Source organism: Penicillium hispanicum (assembly GCF_028827665.1).
Source record: "Penicillium hispanicum strain IBT 35686 chromosome Unknown utg000008l_segment0_segment0, whole genome shotgun sequence".
In the NCBI taxonomy this organism is placed as follows: Eukaryota; Fungi; Ascomycota; class Eurotiomycetes; order Eurotiales; family Aspergillaceae; genus Penicillium; species Penicillium hispanicum.
Genome location: NW_026623200.1, coordinates 2796808 through 2813989, shown reverse-complemented (window position 1 = coordinate 2813989; position 17182 = coordinate 2796808). Strand labels below are relative to the sequence as shown.

General features: G+C 54.4%; 7 protein-coding genes across 7 annotated transcripts; 3 read left to right on the top strand and 4 right to left on the bottom strand.

Annotated features, from left to right (window-relative positions):
• Positions 1–1476: 1476 nt before the first annotated feature.
• Positions 1477–2580, bottom strand: N7459_009862 (uncharacterized protein; the record flags this gene model as incomplete). Its single annotated transcript, XM_056949030.1, has 1 exon — positions 1477–2580. One exon carries the CDS (start codon positions 2578–2580, stop codon positions 1477–1479), a length of 1104 nt encoding a protein of 367 aa, XP_056796255.1.
• Positions 2581–3356: 776 nt separating this feature from the next.
• Positions 3357–4639, top strand: N7459_009861 (uncharacterized protein; the record flags this gene model as incomplete). The annotated part of the gene is made up of 2 exons (XM_056949029.1): positions 3357–4169; positions 4241–4639. The coding sequence occupies 2 exons, from the start codon at positions 3357–3359 to the stop codon at positions 4637–4639; spliced, it is 1212 nt and encodes a 403-aa protein (XP_056796254.1).
• Positions 4640–5129: 490 nt separating this feature from the next.
• Positions 5130–7270, bottom strand: N7459_009860 (transient receptor potential ion channel family protein; the record flags this gene model as incomplete). Its single annotated transcript, XM_056949028.1, has 2 exons — positions 5130–6823; positions 6895–7270. The coding sequence occupies 2 exons, from the start codon at positions 7268–7270 to the stop codon at positions 5130–5132; spliced, it is 2070 nt and encodes a 689-aa protein (XP_056796253.1).
• Positions 7271–8979: 1709 nt separating this feature from the next.
• Positions 8980–11960, bottom strand: N7459_009859 (putative pH signal transduction protein PalA; the record flags this gene model as incomplete). Its single annotated transcript, XM_056949027.1, has 7 exons — positions 8980–9373; positions 9433–9835; positions 9898–10472; positions 10522–11416; positions 11524–11578; positions 11646–11886; positions 11953–11960. The coding sequence occupies 7 exons, from the start codon at positions 11958–11960 to the stop codon at positions 8980–8982; spliced, it is 2571 nt and encodes an 856-aa protein (XP_056796252.1).
• Positions 11961–12371: 411 nt separating this feature from the next.
• On the bottom strand, positions 12372–13737 carry N7459_009858 (putative mitochondrial carrier protein; the record flags this gene model as incomplete). Its single annotated transcript, XM_056949026.1, has 6 exons — positions 12372–12578; positions 12648–12985; positions 13047–13265; positions 13322–13395; positions 13449–13498; positions 13558–13737. The coding sequence occupies 6 exons, from the start codon at positions 13735–13737 to the stop codon at positions 12372–12374; spliced, it is 1068 nt and encodes a 355-aa protein (XP_056796251.1).
• A 516-nt stretch (positions 13738–14253) lies between these two features.
• N7459_009857 (uncharacterized protein) lies at positions 14254–14649 on the top strand (the record flags this gene model as incomplete). The annotated part of the gene is made up of 1 exon (XM_056949025.1): positions 14254–14649. The coding sequence occupies one exon, from the start codon at positions 14254–14256 to the stop codon at positions 14647–14649; it is 396 nt and encodes a 131-aa protein (XP_056796250.1).
• A 961-nt stretch (positions 14650–15610) lies between these two features.
• On the top strand, positions 15611–17051 carry N7459_009856 (putative sterol carrier protein; the record flags this gene model as incomplete). Its single annotated transcript, XM_056949024.1, has 2 exons — positions 15611–16104; positions 16169–17051. 2 exons carry the CDS (start codon positions 15611–15613, stop codon positions 17049–17051), a joined length of 1377 nt encoding a protein of 458 aa, XP_056796249.1.
• Positions 17052–17182: the final 131 nt, after the last annotated feature.

Here is a 17182-nt window from a genome sequence, read left to right as displayed (position 1 = left end):
CTGCCCAAGGTTAGCCCATCTAATTTCACCTTGTCATCACAAATGCATGTGGGGGGGGGGGGGGGGGGAGTACAGACGAGGTCGGAGTCTGGACTACCGCTTCGTGCAGACAAATCGCGCCTGCTTGGACCTGCCCGAAACGGGTATCCAGCGCTGCCGAACGCTGCATCATGCAACAACATGGTCTGACCACGATATTGCGAGGGAATTACAAACCGAATGTAAGCGTGTTTTGCGCAGCTAGGCTGAAAGACATTCCCATCAACGGACTAGAGCGCGCTATTTATTTGCGCCTGAGAAGTTTGATCCGCCAATCAGAGGCCGTGAAACGCGGTCGTACTATACTTGCAGCGACGTATATGTTGAGAATGAGACCCAAATCCCTGTTTCTTCAAGCTGCTTCATCTTCTTTTCAGTACAGACTTTTAATTGATGATGGCTCCCTCGGACAACAAGACAAAAGATAGCTCCTCGCAGGCGCGCCACCGGTCGCATAAAGGCTGCTGGACGTGCAAGAGGAAGCGTATCCAATGCGACGAGACGCGGCCTGGCTGCCACAAGTGCAGTGCGCGAGGAATTACATGCGAGGGCTACGAAATTCGCCTTCGATGGGGTGCTGGTATTGCTTCAAGGGGTCGGTTCAACGGTGCAGAAAAGCCTGTCAGAGAGTCTATTCCTCGGCCATCCAAACGAAGATGGGACCTTCGCACCAAAATGGAGCCACAGAAGGAGAGTGATGAACAGGGTCAACCTGTCATATTTTTGGCGTCAAGTCCTCCCGAAGGTAAGAAAAGCGTCTGTGGAATCTGTCTCTACCTCATGAAATGATAGTTAGGAATTCACCGTTGTCAGTCAATATAAACTGAATTTGATCATCTAGTTCAACCTTCACATCAGCCAATAACTCGATGCCCAACAGTCAATATCTTAAATACGCCTTCCGGTCAGGACCCTAATGATTATATCGGTGTTGTCAAGCACTTCGAATTGCCCGTGTCGATGAGGGATCTGGAAAGACGGGATCCAGATGTATTCCCCAGCAACCAAGCATTAAATACGCCTCGATGTGTGGAGAGCATGCCAGGAAGATCAACAGTCACAGTTTGACTATGTATATATATCATCAAATCTTATCATGATCGGAATGTTAACCTCTATTCTTGTCACATTCCTTGTGGTCCTACTGGACTATATGGGTTTCTCCATTTACCAAAGCAGCATTCTCATCGTGGATATTGAAGTCTCCTTTTATACTCACACCCATGTCTGGATCAGAGAACAAGGATGTCCAAGACTCGATATTCTAGACTAGGGCTAATCGATCGGAGACTCAATGTTGTCTATCGCTCTTTGCGGTGACAAACGTCGAATGATTTCTTGGAATGCTCACGTCTATGGTCCAGACTTCCCAAATCAAAGCTTTTACAGACTTTTGACCATGAGATATTGATTTCCTCGATATCTCCAAATTCCAGGTTATATATTGTAACTCCGGATCGTAATCTCCACCTCCGTCAGCGGATCTGGCGCATGCGACACAGGCGTAAAGCCATAATACCCCATCATCTCATGGTCTGGCGGTCCGTTCAGCGCATGTATCTGATGCCTCGTCCTTTGGGCCTTTTCTAAGTAGTGTGCTGAGACCTGATCCTTTGGGAGTGTGACCAACTGCATGCCCTCCAGACCCTGTGTCTGCAGTGCATTTCGATATAATTTCTTCCTCCAGTCCTCGTCTTCTACCTCCTCGTCTGTGAATGATTCGCTGTCATCCAAGAGGGACCGGATGGCAGCCGCCCACATGCGTCGCCAGCGACCAGTTTGCAGAATGTGGCGCAGAGCCACCTGGTCTTGGGCATACGTGCCATCTGCCAAATGACGGGGCCGTTGTTTAGCGGGCAGGGCACGTAGCTTGTATGGCCCCGTGTCTAACACCTGGAATCCAGGATAGCTTCCACACGCAGTGTCCGGGACGCAGTAGGTGATATAATCGAATCTTGTATGGATATCAAAGTATGGCAGGTTCTTCTCCGGGTCGAGGAAAGCGTCCATGCTTTTGCCGAACAGTTCCCCGTAGATGATGATCTGGAAGGCGGCGCGATCGGGTTCGGTGTCGAGTGTGTATGCATCGCTCACCCCGCCATCCCAAAAGTTCGGCGTTTGGTACCACTGGAGTCCGGCCATTTTGTCAATTTTATCGGCCAGCGGGTTGATGATCGAGAAGCGGGCAAGGTGGGTTCGTCGGATGTCGTCGAGTGTGAGGCCTGAGTGCTCCAGACAGAACTCGTATAACCCGTCGATCCCGCCTTGGAGGGCTTCACGCAGAAGCTTGGTTCGATTCTCATTGCCAAGTGCCCAGTCACTAGCCTGGCGCGCTGTGGCAGCAATTAAAAAATGTGGATGTGGAGAGAAGAAAGTGGGCGCGGACGATGCAGCGAGGCGAAGGATGGTTTCTGGTCGGGTGTGCGAGAACGCGCCACGGAGGCGCCGACATGCAGACGCAGCGTTGGTGAAAGTTTCGATATTGTCGATGTGCAGAGGCAAGAGTGAAAGGACTTCATTGGGGAGGTCGAGCAACGCCATCTTGTGCTAGGAGCTTGGAACCTCGGGTCGTGCGATGTAGATGTGACACCCACGGGGTTAATGGGCCGCGACTATATACTCCACATAAGCTCGACAGCTCACTGATTGCTCACAGTTGTTGCGCATGATTCCGCCCTGTGATTCATATCGCGAGTGAGTCATGATCCATCTTGCCAATGCCTCGTTGCAGCCTCCACGATCCACCGTGGCGAGGCTGCAATATGGTCAGTTCCCGAAACCGACCTAATACTCAACGCCTGCGAGGATTCTATACTGATCTTGGAAAGCATCCCTAACAGCGCTCAAGGCGAAGATCCCCAAATCGACAGAATTCCGCAGATGATCTTCGATCAGGCTGTGTATACCTCGGAGAAACAGAGAAGCAGCCACCACCGCAGCTGCAGTGTGTTCTCCCCCTTCCAAGGTTAATTCTGCGGGACAGTTGAGTACTCGAGGATGGAGATGATCCATCACCGATTCTCTCCCAGCAACTTGGCCAGTCGGATCCAAACAACACCGAGCCGAACGATGGGGCTGCCGGAATCCGAGGACGCCGACGTGGCCTCTCATTCGCAGAGCGCCCCATCGTATCCTAGCCCAAAACAGGAAGAATCGGATCTGTATACGAATCAGCACAAAGAAAATAACAAAATGAAACGGAGCCGTCAACAAAGCCGACTCACGGCGTGGAAAAAAAAAGGGGGTTCGCCTCGCCTCGCTGAAAACACCCAGCTCGTCTCGTCTCTGCACCGCCGCACGCTTCGCTGCATCTCCCGATGGCGCAGTCCGCTCACGCAAGCTCGGCCGACCGATCCTCCTCGGCCGCGGGGGGCTCGTCGCGTCGCCGTGGCAAGGCAGACCACGACGCTTCGCCGGCGCGGTCCAGTGGCGCCGCGCGCCAGTCGAGTGCGGCGTCTCGCTCGACTCTGCAGCGATGGACGACGCGGGCGGCGGAGCGCACCTGGTCGGTGCCGCTGGCGCTCTTGATCGCCTTTGCGGCGCTGTACGCCGCCAACCCGACGGAGAGCAACCCGGTGCATGGCTTCATCTTTCTCTCGTACAGGCTCGCGCCAGAGGCCGGCGCGAAGCCGCTGTACGGCAAGGGCCTCTGGGACGTCGCGTTCGTCCTGTTCTACACCATCTTCCTGTCCTTCACGCGCGAGTTTATCATGCAGGAGCTTCTGCGCCCGCTGGCGCGCGTGTCGGGGATCCGGTCGCACGGTAAGCAGTCGCGCTTCATGGAGCAGGTGTACACGGGCATCTACATGGGCATCAGTGGCCCCGCCGGTCTGTGGGTGATGCGCCAGACGCCCGTGTGGTATTTCAACACGCAGGGCATGTACGAGTCCTTCCCGCACCGCAGCCATGAGGCCGAGTTCAAGTTTTATTACTTGTTCCAGGCGGCGTATTGGGCCCAGCAGGCGCTGGTCATGCTGCTCGGCCAGGAGAAGCCGCGCAAGGACTACAGGGAGCTGGTGGCGCATCACATCGTGACGCTGGCGCTCATCGGGCTGAGCTATCGGTTCCATTTCACGTACATGGGCATTGCCGTGTACATCACCCATGATATTAGTGACTTCTTCTTGGCGGTGAGTTCGAGTTGGAGCCCATATGGGTATTGGATTGGGCATCGTGGTCGCTGTGCTAATGCCCGTTCTAGCTTTCCAAATCCTTCCACTACATCGATTCCGACCTGGTGGCCCCGACGTATGCTACTCTGGTGGTCGTCTGGATTTACCTGCGACACTATCTCAACCTGCGCATTCTCTATTCCCTCTTCACCGACTTCCAGACTGTCGGTCCCTACGAGCTCAACTGGGAGACCCAGCAGTACAAGTGCTGGATCTCCAACATCATCACCTTTGCCCTCCTGGCTCTGCTCCAGAGTCTCAATCTGTTTTGGCTGTACTGTCTCATGCGCAGTGCCTGGAAGTTCGTTGCCTATGGCGTGAAGAAGGATGACCGGTCCGAAGACGAGCCGGAGCCGGAGATTGCGAGTGATCAGCAGAACCACCACACAGCAGAGTCAGCCAATGGAAATGGCGCTGCTCACAAGTGAACAGAGTGAGGGTGGCGGGAGAGAGGGAGTGTTGGTTCGGATGAATCTACACACCCAATCACCTGTCTAGACGCATGGATGATCGACTCAACGCATTTAGTCGGGAGCTGACGAGAAGGCAATTCAGCCTACCTTAACGACTACAAAAGCCTGATGTCCCATGTTTACGGCCAGCAATCTGGTGTCCAAGAAAGGGTTGCGCCGAGTCTGTCATGTTAGATCTATTCAATGTACAACTAGAAGAATGTTAATGTCTAAGGAATATTTGGTACACACGACAGTCCACAGATCTAATGTCTTTCCTTAACCCATGAGAACCCGGTCCGCTATATACACCCAAAAGAAAACGCAGCATTCAACGCCGGACTTGCAATGTACAGAAGCTGACCAGCTTCCAGTCATAATACACAAAGAGACGAGTATAGGGTTGCATGGAGAACAGAATGATGCAAGGCGTGAAGGAGAGGATTTTGTGAAGTAGGTATACTCTTCAGAGATGACCTCGTGAATGTGACGGTCTCCCCGAGCTGTGGGAACTACTGGGGATCAGAGGTAAGCTCGGCTCCAAGACGTCGCTGTAAGGCTGTCCTGGGGCCCTGTGGAGGTCATCGGGAGATGACCGGTGGACCGGGGAGTGTGCGACCATGGGCGAATGCAATGTGTCGCTGTTCCAGTCAGATGCTGGACGATGGTCAGACGCTGGGCGATAGTCATCGCCGCCGCGGGCGGCTTTCTCCAGCGGCAGAAGCTCGGATGTCATTCTGTTCTCCGAGATGCCGAGAGATTCACGGTTCTCAGATAGACGTGTATATTTGGACATGGGCTCCTTCAGCGTGACGGCGTAATAGAAGCCGATCAGGAGCCAGATCAGCAGGGCAAGCAGGAAGATGGCATTGTAGAGGAAAAACAAAACACCCATGACTCCAGTCATCAGCGAGGGTTGGTTGAACACGTCGGAGAAGACCAAGACAAAGATGGAGTTGACAAAGTTGAGGGCTGCAGCTGTGATGCCAAAGCCGTTGGCAGCTCGGTCCATGAACGGTCTGATAACTGCGGTGGCGACCAGCATTGCCGCCTCTAGAATCAGCAGCACGATGGACTGAGCCACAGGTGATGCCTGGGCGAACGCGATGACCATTCCTTTGACAACGGTATAGGCCACGAATGGGATGATGAAATAGTAGCCCTGCGGTTTGTAGTTGCTATACAAAAACCCGAATTTGGTCATGCAGATGGGGTCGTTGTAGAGCGAGTAGGCCGGGTGCTCCCTCAAGACTTTGGACGCATGGGCCCGTTGGAAGACCTTGAACACCGCCCAGCCGATGCAGCCGCTCATTACCAGCCACAGCGTGATGGCGAGGACAACTTCTGCGGCAGAGTCATGCTCGACCAGCTCCCACATGCAAAGCACACACATCTGCGGGTAGCCGAGAGACAGGACTCGGTATAGACTGCCTCGCATAAAGGTTTTCCACTCGGTAGTTGCGCCAACAGCACGTTCGAGCTTCACACTTCTCACTTTCCTGGAGAGCACGGGCAGGCCGAAGCGGAGCAACAAGATGAAGAGGATGGTGACCACGGCAACAAAGTAGAAGAAAAGGTATCCGGTCATGAAGATATTGCTCGACTCGATATTGATTCGGAATCCCACCCGCTCGATGCCTCTCACGGTCTGTTCGGTGCCACCGTTGGTGGAATCCGTGGATCGCGCCGCAAGCCCCGATGCGCGTTTCGCCAGGTAGACCGACTGGTTGCCGATTTCAGTCAGGAGGGTATTCGGGGTGCCGCCGGTGGCACGTTGGAACCATGTGCAGATCTTCTCCAGAAAATCCGCATGGACCAAACCCATGCTCCATTGGAAGACTTGAGTCCATGATTGCACGATTGGCGGCTGGTTCACCGAGGTGATGCCGACCATTGCCTGGCTTTGCATGAAGCCCAGGAAGAGGAAGGTTCGGAAAGACACATGTGTGGCGATGTTCGAATGTCCAAGAATCGAAACCACCACGGCAGCGACAATTCCCAAGCCCGTGAGGAGGGCAAGCACCCATGACACACCGGCTTGATCGACGGTCTTGCCATTGGAGACGCGCGCCTCCACACAACTGATCTCATCTTTGTTTCCGGGAGTCACGATATTGAGACGAACGATGGCATCGATGTCGGGGACGGAATAAGCAATTCCTAGACATCGCGAATGAGCGGAGGAAGTCCCTACGGAGACCCGCGGGGCAGTTTCGTCCCGAGACACTTACCTGGAATGTTGGAGAGTAGATCACTCGAAGCGTCCAGCGGAGCGCTCGGAATGGTCAAACTCTTCACCTGCAGGGGACACAGTCCCGACACTTTGAAGTCGCAAGGGTTGATAGTCTTGGTGAGTGCTTTGTATCCGTAGACGAGTAGGTCCACGTCGAGCATGACATTGCCGGTGTACGATATTGACCCGTCGAAGCCCACGACGATGCTACTATTGTCCGGAGTAAAGACGACACTGAATCGGTTGATGGAGACTCTGCCATCATCGGAGCACGGGACGAGAGAATGCGCCTCGAGTAGCTTGGTGGCGCCAACGGGCTGGACGAGGTGGAGGGCGCCGAGGAGACCGGCGGCCAGCCAGGACATCAAGTTCATGGTGGGCGAGGAGTTGATGTCAAGGCGAGGGTTTCCCGGGCGAGGCGAGACTTGTCTGAGAGCACGGGGGATTTAGATCTCAGTTGCGAGAGCAATCCCCCATATCGACGGGGCAGGGAGAGGGTTTGAAGGGTTTCTCGAAGCAGCCACACATTGGGGTAAGGCAACCACGAAATCGCTGGACGCGGGAAGCTGGGCGGCTGTCGATCAGGGAAGACGAACGGCTAGAGCTCTGGGAAAGGGTGAGGGAACATCCTTCGGGCAGATTGTGCGAGCGCGCAAGATCCGCCGAGACCGGGCACTGCCACCGCGAAGTGGTTTCAGATGGAGACGCCGGGGGCCTATCAGTCCCTACGATTCTTCCCCCACGAGACCCGGTTGGCCAATGCGATTAAAATAGCAGACTTAGCGTGCTCGTGTCGCCGGTTGGGTCGTATTCTTTCCCGGATTCTGCTCTCTCGACTTGCCATCGCGAGCGCGAGTGTATACTCCCCGTGGTATAAGACCAGACGCCCATCCGATTCAACCAGAGATAATCCCACCAATGCTTTCCGACTGCCAATCTTGGTCCCAGATGACTTCAGTCCTTTCATCTCAACCGTCCGCCCCACTCGGGAACCACTAGAAGCTGATCAGTTGCGGATGAGGCTGACATCATCGGATGCCATGGACCGCTGGAGTTGCACACAGCAATTCAAGAGATGCGGACGGCGAGACGCAAGGAGAGCGGAACATGTCTCTCCGGACATCGCATCCATCGAGCCGATGTATACACTCTCCACGGCTCCCGGTGGAATCAATCCAAGGACAACGAACAATTGCATAATGTAAAGCACATCCTTTCTCCGGCTGGGTGGGGTGGAACTCGCTAGACGTTATGCTTGGTCGCAGTACCTCATCAGGGCGATCAAAAACTGGAGACAACGCGTAACTCCAGGTGTCCAGAACTTGTTCGGCTGTGTGGAGTTGGCCCCTCGATGATGTGTCCCCCTGAATCTACTGGCTCGGCCCATTGGAGATCCGTATCAGAGACGACAGAGTAGGAAATAACTACGCATTACAGTACTATAGGTAGGTGCAATTATATTCTTCTGGAGTAGTGCTAGACCCCAACTGGACACTGGTTAGGGTTGGCCACCATTTCCAGGGTCTTCCATGGTTCGTTTGAGTTCATTCCAGATAATCTGATGCAGAGCCGCCCATATCAGATGCGTCTATGTGGAAATGTTTATGATTGATATTGTCGCAGTTGTTGGATATTGGTCAAGCACTGCTTCTCACTCAACCGATTTTCAACACGGCTTGGTGGTTGGGGCGAAGATGCAAGGCCGCGTAGGCTACAGGCTACAGGCTACAGGCTACAGGCTACAGGCGACAGGCTACAGGCGACAGGCGACACGATAGATTACAAATACCTAATGCAGGGCATGGAGATGGAGTCAGCCGGGGTAAACCGATAATGAAACTATACCTCCACAATTCTGGAACGCAATGTCACCAAATTAGCCCTAGAATCATACATCAAACAATATATTCATGGTGTTTCGGTATTGGCTGACACCATCAATTCAATCGCTCGTTTGCTGTATGCAATGTGTAGGTATGTATGCCACAAATAATCCGTGTGCTCCAATCTACAAGCGCTCCATCAACGGGGAACGTATGCAAGTATGTACACAATCTCGCTTCTTGTCACCGGAAAAGGTGGTTCAAGAGAACCGGAGCCCTTGACTCGGGTCCCACGTCCCCGCCTGTCTTCCCCGAGGGGGCTGGCCGGTCGCTCCTGTTGCATTCGGGGGCGATGCTCCCGGAGGAACGCCAGCGGAATCGAACCGGATTCCCATTTGGGGAGACCACACTCCGGGGGTTGGAACAGCGGGCGGGGCGACCGCTGCACGCATGGGTTGAGGCGCGGTAAGGGGCGCTGCGGTTTCTGATGGTCGGTGGGCGTGAACCGGTGGCGGCTGCGATGGCGGTTGTGAGGGCGGAGGGGCAGCATAAGTTGCTGGAGAATGATGCGCTCGAGTTGGTTGGTGAGACGGCTGGCGGAGGTGAGGCTGAGTGATATGCAGCGAAGCCATCGCTGCGACGTTGGAGATATCCCTACGAAGCCACAACGGTCAGTTAGATTCTACTACGCAAGTGATGCCACGGGTCCATACGCTTCCAGCTGGCTCGCCTCCATCCGTCGCTGATGCACAAATGCCTTGGCATCGTCGCGGAACCTTCCCACGATCTTGGCCAGGTCGTTGTAGAACTTGCGCCCAACCTCGAGGTTTGAAATGATCTCCTTGTATTTGAGGTATCCATTCTCCAGGTCTTGCAGAGCGGTTTCCCGTTCCTTGGTCGATGCATCGCCCTTGTGCGCCCGAGTAAAAGCTCGGTTGGCTTCACGCACCTGCTCCGAGATCTGATCCTGGTCTTTCCACTCCTGGGCCAGCATATCCCGGTCCGAGTCGTAGTATCGCAATTGCTCTTCGAACAGGTCCTCAAATTGGCTGGCCTGGATGGCTTGCATGGGAAACTCCCGTTCCAGTCGCGCGGTTTGGTTCAGAAGAGCCGGATCTAACGACGGTCTCAGTACATCAGGTCCAAGGGATTGCATATAACACGATAGGTAAACATACGAATATCGTCGGCGCGAGCCTTGTCTTTCAAGGTCTGGATTCGTCTCTTCCGTCGGTTTTCCATTCGGGTGACCTCGCTCAGACAGCTTCGCAGCTTGATCGTTTCACGCTCCACCTCGGGAGGTATCGCAGCTCTGCGGCTGCTGGGCACATAAGACTCCAGGTCGCGATTCGTGCCCGTAAGAACACGAAACACAGCTTCAGAGTCCCGAAGCTTCCGTTCAACAAGGTCGTCGCTACTCTGCGCAGATGTGAAATAACCATTAATCTCATTCAGTGTGGTGTAGACCTTCGGAGCAGCCTTCTCAGACGCGTCGCGAGTCCATCGATCCGTGCCATACTTCCGACGTGCCGCATTGTCTTCGGCCTTCTCGGCTGCCAACAGCTCAACGCCTTCGTTATATACGGATCGATCGTTGGCCTTGACCTTTGCCGTGTCTTCGACAGACCGGCGCAGACGGTTCAATCCATCTTGCTGACGCATCTCTTCAGCATGGGAAACCAAAGTTGGCGGAAGCCCTAAAGGTTTCTCCAGGGCCTGGAGAGAGCCGGGCAGGTTCAATGAAGTGAGCAGACTAATAAATCCGTTAGACCCCAGATATCGCACGAGTTCTTCAGACATACTCTCGAAGCTTATCCGTCATCGATTCCAGCTCCGCAATCAGGGTCTCGTTGACCAGTCGATCCCGACGGTCAGAGTAGATACTGGCGGCAATGTGCACCGCATACGGCACGAGTTTGGCGAAAAGCGGCAGGCCCAACGGGCCGTTTGTACCAAGCATCGAGATCGCATCAGTGACCTGCGAAGGTGCCTTGGAGGCAACCATGCTAGCGCGATCGATGGTTTTGAGCTCCGATTTTGGCGGTACAGGGCTGAGGTAGATCACATCGTTATCCTTCTCGGCCCGCTTTAGATCTTCTGCAACCCGGCTCTTCAGCCCGTTCAAATCGCCAAGCACTGTCCGGTTGATCCATTTAGATTCTCTGAGGCCTTCGTTGACACAGTTCAGACTATCGCGTAACCGCGCGACCTCTTCGCCGTATTTTCGTTTCTCCAAGCAGTCCAGAGACTGCCGAAACTGAGCTGCAGCCGCAAAGTGGTGGTTTTTGGCGGTCATGTGGTGAATCCAGTCTGTGCTGATGGCATTGGACTTGACTGCCAAATCCCCGGCGTCGCCATACAAGTCAGACACTTTAGCTGCGAGTCGCGCAATGGATACATCCTTCAGCCCATCCTTCACAGCTTTCTGCCAAAAGCACTCTTGGCCTTGTGCCAGCAATAGCTGCTCCAAGCTTTGCAACGTCATATCGTCCATATCTTCTGGTGGCGACGAACGAAGATCCGGAATGATATCAGTGCGAAGATGGCTCAATACTCCAGCCGCCTGACAAAAGTAATTGCAGGCCTGCTTCAGGCCATCCGCCGTAGTCCGGTTCAATGCATAGGCAAGTTGCGAGTAAAGCGCGGCCAGATTAAAGAGGATATTCGCAAGCTCGAACCGTAGGTTATTCTGTGATACTATAATCGTCGCTGTCAGTATAGAGCTGTTACCCGGTTATTTCCTGGATCGACGCTATCCGGGAAGTTCTGCAAGGTCTCCAAAAGAAGAAAAAAAAGCCACTCACCAGGCCGCGAAGAATTAAACCCAAATGCTGGATACCACGAAAAATCTACTCCGACCTAGTCCGCGAGCACTGTCAGCTATGCACCCACAATCAACCACCTATACCCAAGAAAAACCGCGCACATCAATCGGGAACTTTCCCCCCAGCCATTTCAGCTGCGCCGCGTACGTAACCAACCGACTAATGCCGCTGACGTGCGGTTCCTGAACGTTGACAGCCTCGGAGCGCAGACGGTCGATAATCATCAGATCGTCCGCAAACATATCCGGGCGCTGGTCATATTTGGAGGAGATGTACTGCGTAATCGCATCCGACAACGAGACGGTGTGGGAGCGGCGGAAAGGAAGCTGTAGGATATTGCTGCTGAAAGACCGATGGGAAAGGAGTCAGTAGGCTTCGGGATCGCGGCCGCGCGACGGGCAGACTCACGATGCCATTGTCAACGGCGGCGGGGGGACAGCCTGGGCAGGGAAGAATGTTTCTTTTGTTGACCGCGCGAAGCGGTTCAACCCCACCGGCGGAGTGACGTCTGGTCCGCCTGAGGCATCCAATCCGCTCCGCGTCCGCCTGGAAAGCATCTATGGATGTGTCAATACTTGCAATAGAAACCCCGGGAACGATTGATGTCGAATATACCAAGACCCGGCTCACTAGGGTCTACTCTACCCTACTGCTTGCGGTCCTAGTGAACTTGAAGAGAGAGGAAAACGCAATATGGAGCTTTATTCTCCTATTTGCTGCTCATGAGCATCCAGCTCATCCATGCTATGTATGTGAAGCAAATCATAGCGGAACAATCGAAATGCGACAAAAGAAACCGGTTCCGCCCGAGGACCCTGCCCAGCGCATCATTCTGGGAGCTTGTCAATCTTCGCCTTGAGGTACTCGAAGATGCTCATCAGAATCATGTTGTTGACGCCAGTCCGGATGAGGATGATAGAAATCCCCTTGTACATGCCGGACTTGGCGACCGCCACGGACGCCTCCCCAATCTCCTTGGACTTGCCAAGCAGCACACTCTGGGCCCGCGTCTTGCGGGTGTCCAGTGGATAGGTCTGAAAGGAAAAGAGAGAGAAAAGTCAGTTTGAAATGATCCATCGAAGCGATGACTTAAGATCACTTACGCAGAGCCATGGCACCGTGCTGCAGATCGCCCCGGCAATCATCGGGGCGCCAAAGGGAGAGGTATCCTTGCCCAGTTCCTTGGCCGCCAGCTGCTTCACGGTCTCATAGGTCGCGAAGTAGAGGCCCGAGCCCAGAGTGTCGCGCAGGGCATGGATACCGAAGGCCGTGTACAGGCCTCGGTATCCATGGCGCTTGACAATCTGCTGGATGGCCTCGATGGTTCCCAGGCGGGGCTTGCTGCGCAGAGAAGGGTCCCAGGCTGCATCTGGGGCAGCCTGGGCCCGGTTAGAGACCAAGACCGAGGTTTGGACGACGTTCTTGGCCAGTTCAAATGGGCCTTTTATAGAAAATTTCGATCAGTCCTGTGTATAAGTGTGATTGTTGGAAAGAGGGCTTACAAGCAAGAGGCGCGGTCACCAACCCAGCGATCAACCCAGCGCTAGTGAAAGTCAAGAGCCCAGTCACAGTGGGGGTACTGCCGGGCTTCTCATATTCCTCCAAGGGGGAAACGCCCGTGATGCCCTGAAAAACACCAGAAATGTGTTCTTTGGCAAAATTGTATGTGGTAAAATTGACCACCCGGACAGCAGTCACGCTAGCCAGCGGCGGGAGACAGCCTGGAATCCCATCCGGTTATTCTCCGCAAGGAAGAAGATGGGAGTAATTAACATACCAGCAAAAAAGCCCCGGGGCCCCTCGTTCCGCCACAGATACTGGATGCAGTCAAAAATACCCTTGAAGTTGTGTCTGCGGCGGTCAGCGGCTTCCACCCGTTTGCCATCGGAGAAAAGGATACCTACGTCTGCATGCGGGTCTTGATATTCTCCAGAGGGGTCTGTGATGGTTTGATCTGATTGAGTACACGTTCCAATGACACGATTCACGTTGGGATGAAGCATGGATACTTACCACAGCAAAAGTGGCACACACCGTAGATGTCGCCGAGGCTACCTGCGTCTTGTACTGCTTCAGGAGCTTGTTGCGAGTAGGTTCATCCATGATCCAGGGGTTGGGAGACGGCATGATAGATGCGGTGGGATGAGAAGATGGGAAGAATGGTGCATGTTCAGAACGTTTGTCGGCGGGCATCCCTCAGATTGTCCATGAGTGGCAGCGCTGACTCGGCGACCCAATATCACAAAGCAAACGTTTGTAGGCAACGGCGAGCTGCGGAATCCCATGGAACGCAGAGCGGCCCTCAATATCAGAGCAAGCCGTTCAGCGTCCCACAACTGCCCATGTACTTTATTCGCACGATCCCGGGTTTACAGAAGATATCCGAAGGCTGAATCTCGAGGGCCGCTAGCCCGGAACGACTCGGTTTATATCAGAAGCTGTCGGAAACCGCGGCGGCCGGCGAGGACGATTGAACGAACCCGGCAAGTGAACTGAAGCCCCGACGCAGCAGATCAAGCGGCTAACATTAAATTGCAGGGCAATTGGAATGGCTCCGGGGCCATCAACCTGAGGCGGAGTGTTCTATACAAGCCCAATATGCCAAAAAAGCGTTCTCTGTCGCGAATGGAGGGGTTTATCTGAAGGCTGGCCGCCGATGGTATTAGCGTCAATTCGACTCGAGTTCCCCCTGATCGGCCCGGCTGCTCTATGGCAGCGCACACCGCGCAGCACGTCGACTTACCAGAGCCCGATCCAGGCGGTCGCGACGACAAATGGCCGGCCCAATCAAGCCGGGATCCTATGAGGAAGACGGTTGAGGGCGAAAGACCGGGGAAAAAGACGTGTGGGCCGAGCTTTGCAGACTACTCGAACGGGTTTAGGGCCAGTCCGAGTGACGTCGTCGTGAACATCCGCTGTCCGTCGATACGCTGGGAGTATATCGAGGCATGGTCGCCGGGATTCTGCGTCGATGCCTCGCTCTATGCGGGATTTTCTATCGGGCGCTGCTGCAAGACCCAGGAGGGGGCTTGGATGAGTCGCCGTGGGGGAATCGTTGGTGTCGGAGCTCATCGCGGGATAAGCCCCGGTCGCACGCCGACTTAGGGTCTACAATGGATGGTTCCAATGCGAGCTCCGTAAAACCCTCGAGCCGTCTACGGTGATTCAAGATCTCGGAGAGCACATTGTGACAACTATACCAGTCCATAGGTCGTCGATAAGGACAATTCCGACCATGATTCTTCATGATCTCCATCTCCGATGAAAGACTGTCCTCCGGTGCATGTTGATATTGGTGGATCATGCTGCATTTGCAGCCCACCAATCATCCAGTCTCATCCAAAAGTCGGGGCGTTTGAAATGAGATGCCCAAGTTTGGGCGACTAGGATATTTCCGACTCGGTTCTTGGGGATGAGATGCAGATCATGGGGAGCGGTCCAGCTGGAAATGATGATAGTCGTGAGCCAGCTGGACTTTCCAATCAGAAATCTATTAGGTAGATGCGTTGTCGCTCCCGAGTCAGAATGATGCTCTCCGGTCTGTTTAGAGAGCTTCATAGTCCACATATGCCCTCCAAATCCCTAGCTACCTACCCAGGTGGTGGTCCTTCGGAATTAGTATTTAAGTACCTACCTTGTTGCCTCCCTCGGACTGTGGAATATGAATAGGCTAGGGTTACTCCTTTCTTGTGCGTCACAGTGTAGATATGAAGTATGTTTGAGAGAGGAATGTAAATCCGCATGCCCGTTCGCGCAGACAATTGTATATCGTGGACATCCTGCAGACCTCCTATGATAGGACTACTAATGCAATCAGATCTCTCGGATCAAATTGTTTCTTATTTGCACGGAAGTTAGTCAGAAGAACAAACGTGAAACGGCGATCGCTAGGTTTATGCAGACAAGCTTGTGCAACGGCGCATTCTGCCGCCGGACTTCCTCGGGACCTCGGTCGTTTTCCCCGCAAACCACAACCCGCATTCCATCTTCTATATAGCGCCTGCGCTGCCATCTTGGGTCCAGCGCCCTGAATAACTCTAGCTTTTCACATCCTCCTGATCCCACAATGGGCAAGAAGCAAGCGGGCCCCGCCTACGTTCTGGGTGTGGGCATGACCAAGTTCATCAAGCCGCGCGGCAAGGTCGACTACAATGAACTAGGGTACGAGGCCGGCATCAAGGCCATGCTGGATGCGAAGATTAACTACGACGATGTCGACCAGGGAGTGGCATGCTACGTGTATGGTGACAGCACCTGTGGCCAGCGAGTCTTCTACCAGTTCGGCCTGACCAACATCCCTATCTACAATGTCAACAACAATTGCTCGACTGGTTCCACCGGCCTGGCGATGGCCCGCACCTTGGTTTCCCACGGGGCCGCCGATTGTGTCCTTGTCGTTGGTTTTGAGAAAATGAACCCCGGTAGCTTGCAGTCCATGTACAACGATCGCACCAATCCGACTGGTCTCTTCGGTGCGATAATGGCCGAGACCCGCGGGGTGACGAACGCCCCGGGCGCGGCGCAGATGTTCGGGAATGCAGGTCGGGAATACAAGGAGAAGTACGTCCATGCCTAGCTTGTGCGGGGCGATCAGTATAGAAGACTGACAATGGGGCTCTGTTAGGTACGGTGCGACGAACGAGGACTTCGCCGAAATCGCTCGCGTGAACCATGAGCACTCTAAGCGTAACCCATACTCGCAGTTTCAACAGGAATACTCCCTCGAACAGGTGCTCAAGGCACCCATGATCCACGAGCCGCTCACCAAGCTGCAGTGCTGCCCGACATCCGACGGCGGCGCCGCCACCGTGGTCGTATCTCAAGAGTTTCTCGACGCTCGGCCCCACCTGAAGGAGCAGGCCATTCTGATTGCCGGCCAGACTCTTGCCTCCGACACTGACCAGGTCTACAACCGCAGTGCCATTGACCTGATGGGCTTCGGTATGTCGCGCCATGCCTGCCGCACGGCGATTGCCGAGGCCGGCGTCAATGTCAAGGATATTAAAGTCTGCGAGCTGCACGACTGTTTCTCCGCCAACGAGATGATCACAATTGACGCCCTGGAGCTATGCGAGCCAGGCAAGGCCCATGAAATGGTTCGCCGGGGCGATATCACCTACGGCGGAAAGATGGTCATCAACCCGTCCGGTGGCCTCATCTCCAAGGGCCACCCACTCGGTGCCACTGGTCTTGCGCAGTGCGCGGAGCTGGTCTGGCACCTCCGCGGTTGGGCTAACAACCGCCTCATTGCGGGCACCGACGCTGCCCTGCAGCACAATCTGGGTCTTGGCGGCGCCGTCGTCGTCACGGTATATAAGCGTGCTGACGGTAAAGTTGCCGCCGCTGTGCCCTCGGACGTTGTCGCCAAGATGACTGGTCTGGGCTATAATCCGGCCGTGGAGGCTCGGGGATTCACTGCGGAGCAGGCCAAGTCGGTTGTGAGCAAGAAGCACAGTAATGAGTATGCTATTGCAGATACCCAGGAACGGGTTCTGGCCCGCTTCTAACCAGGATGAATTGCGTTTTCGACCTTGTACATAGTGTGAACTCGACATGATACCGACTCAACCTTGTATTTATCCTATTTTCTATATTTACAATCCACACATGCTAGAACGTGTCATGGATAAGATCTCAG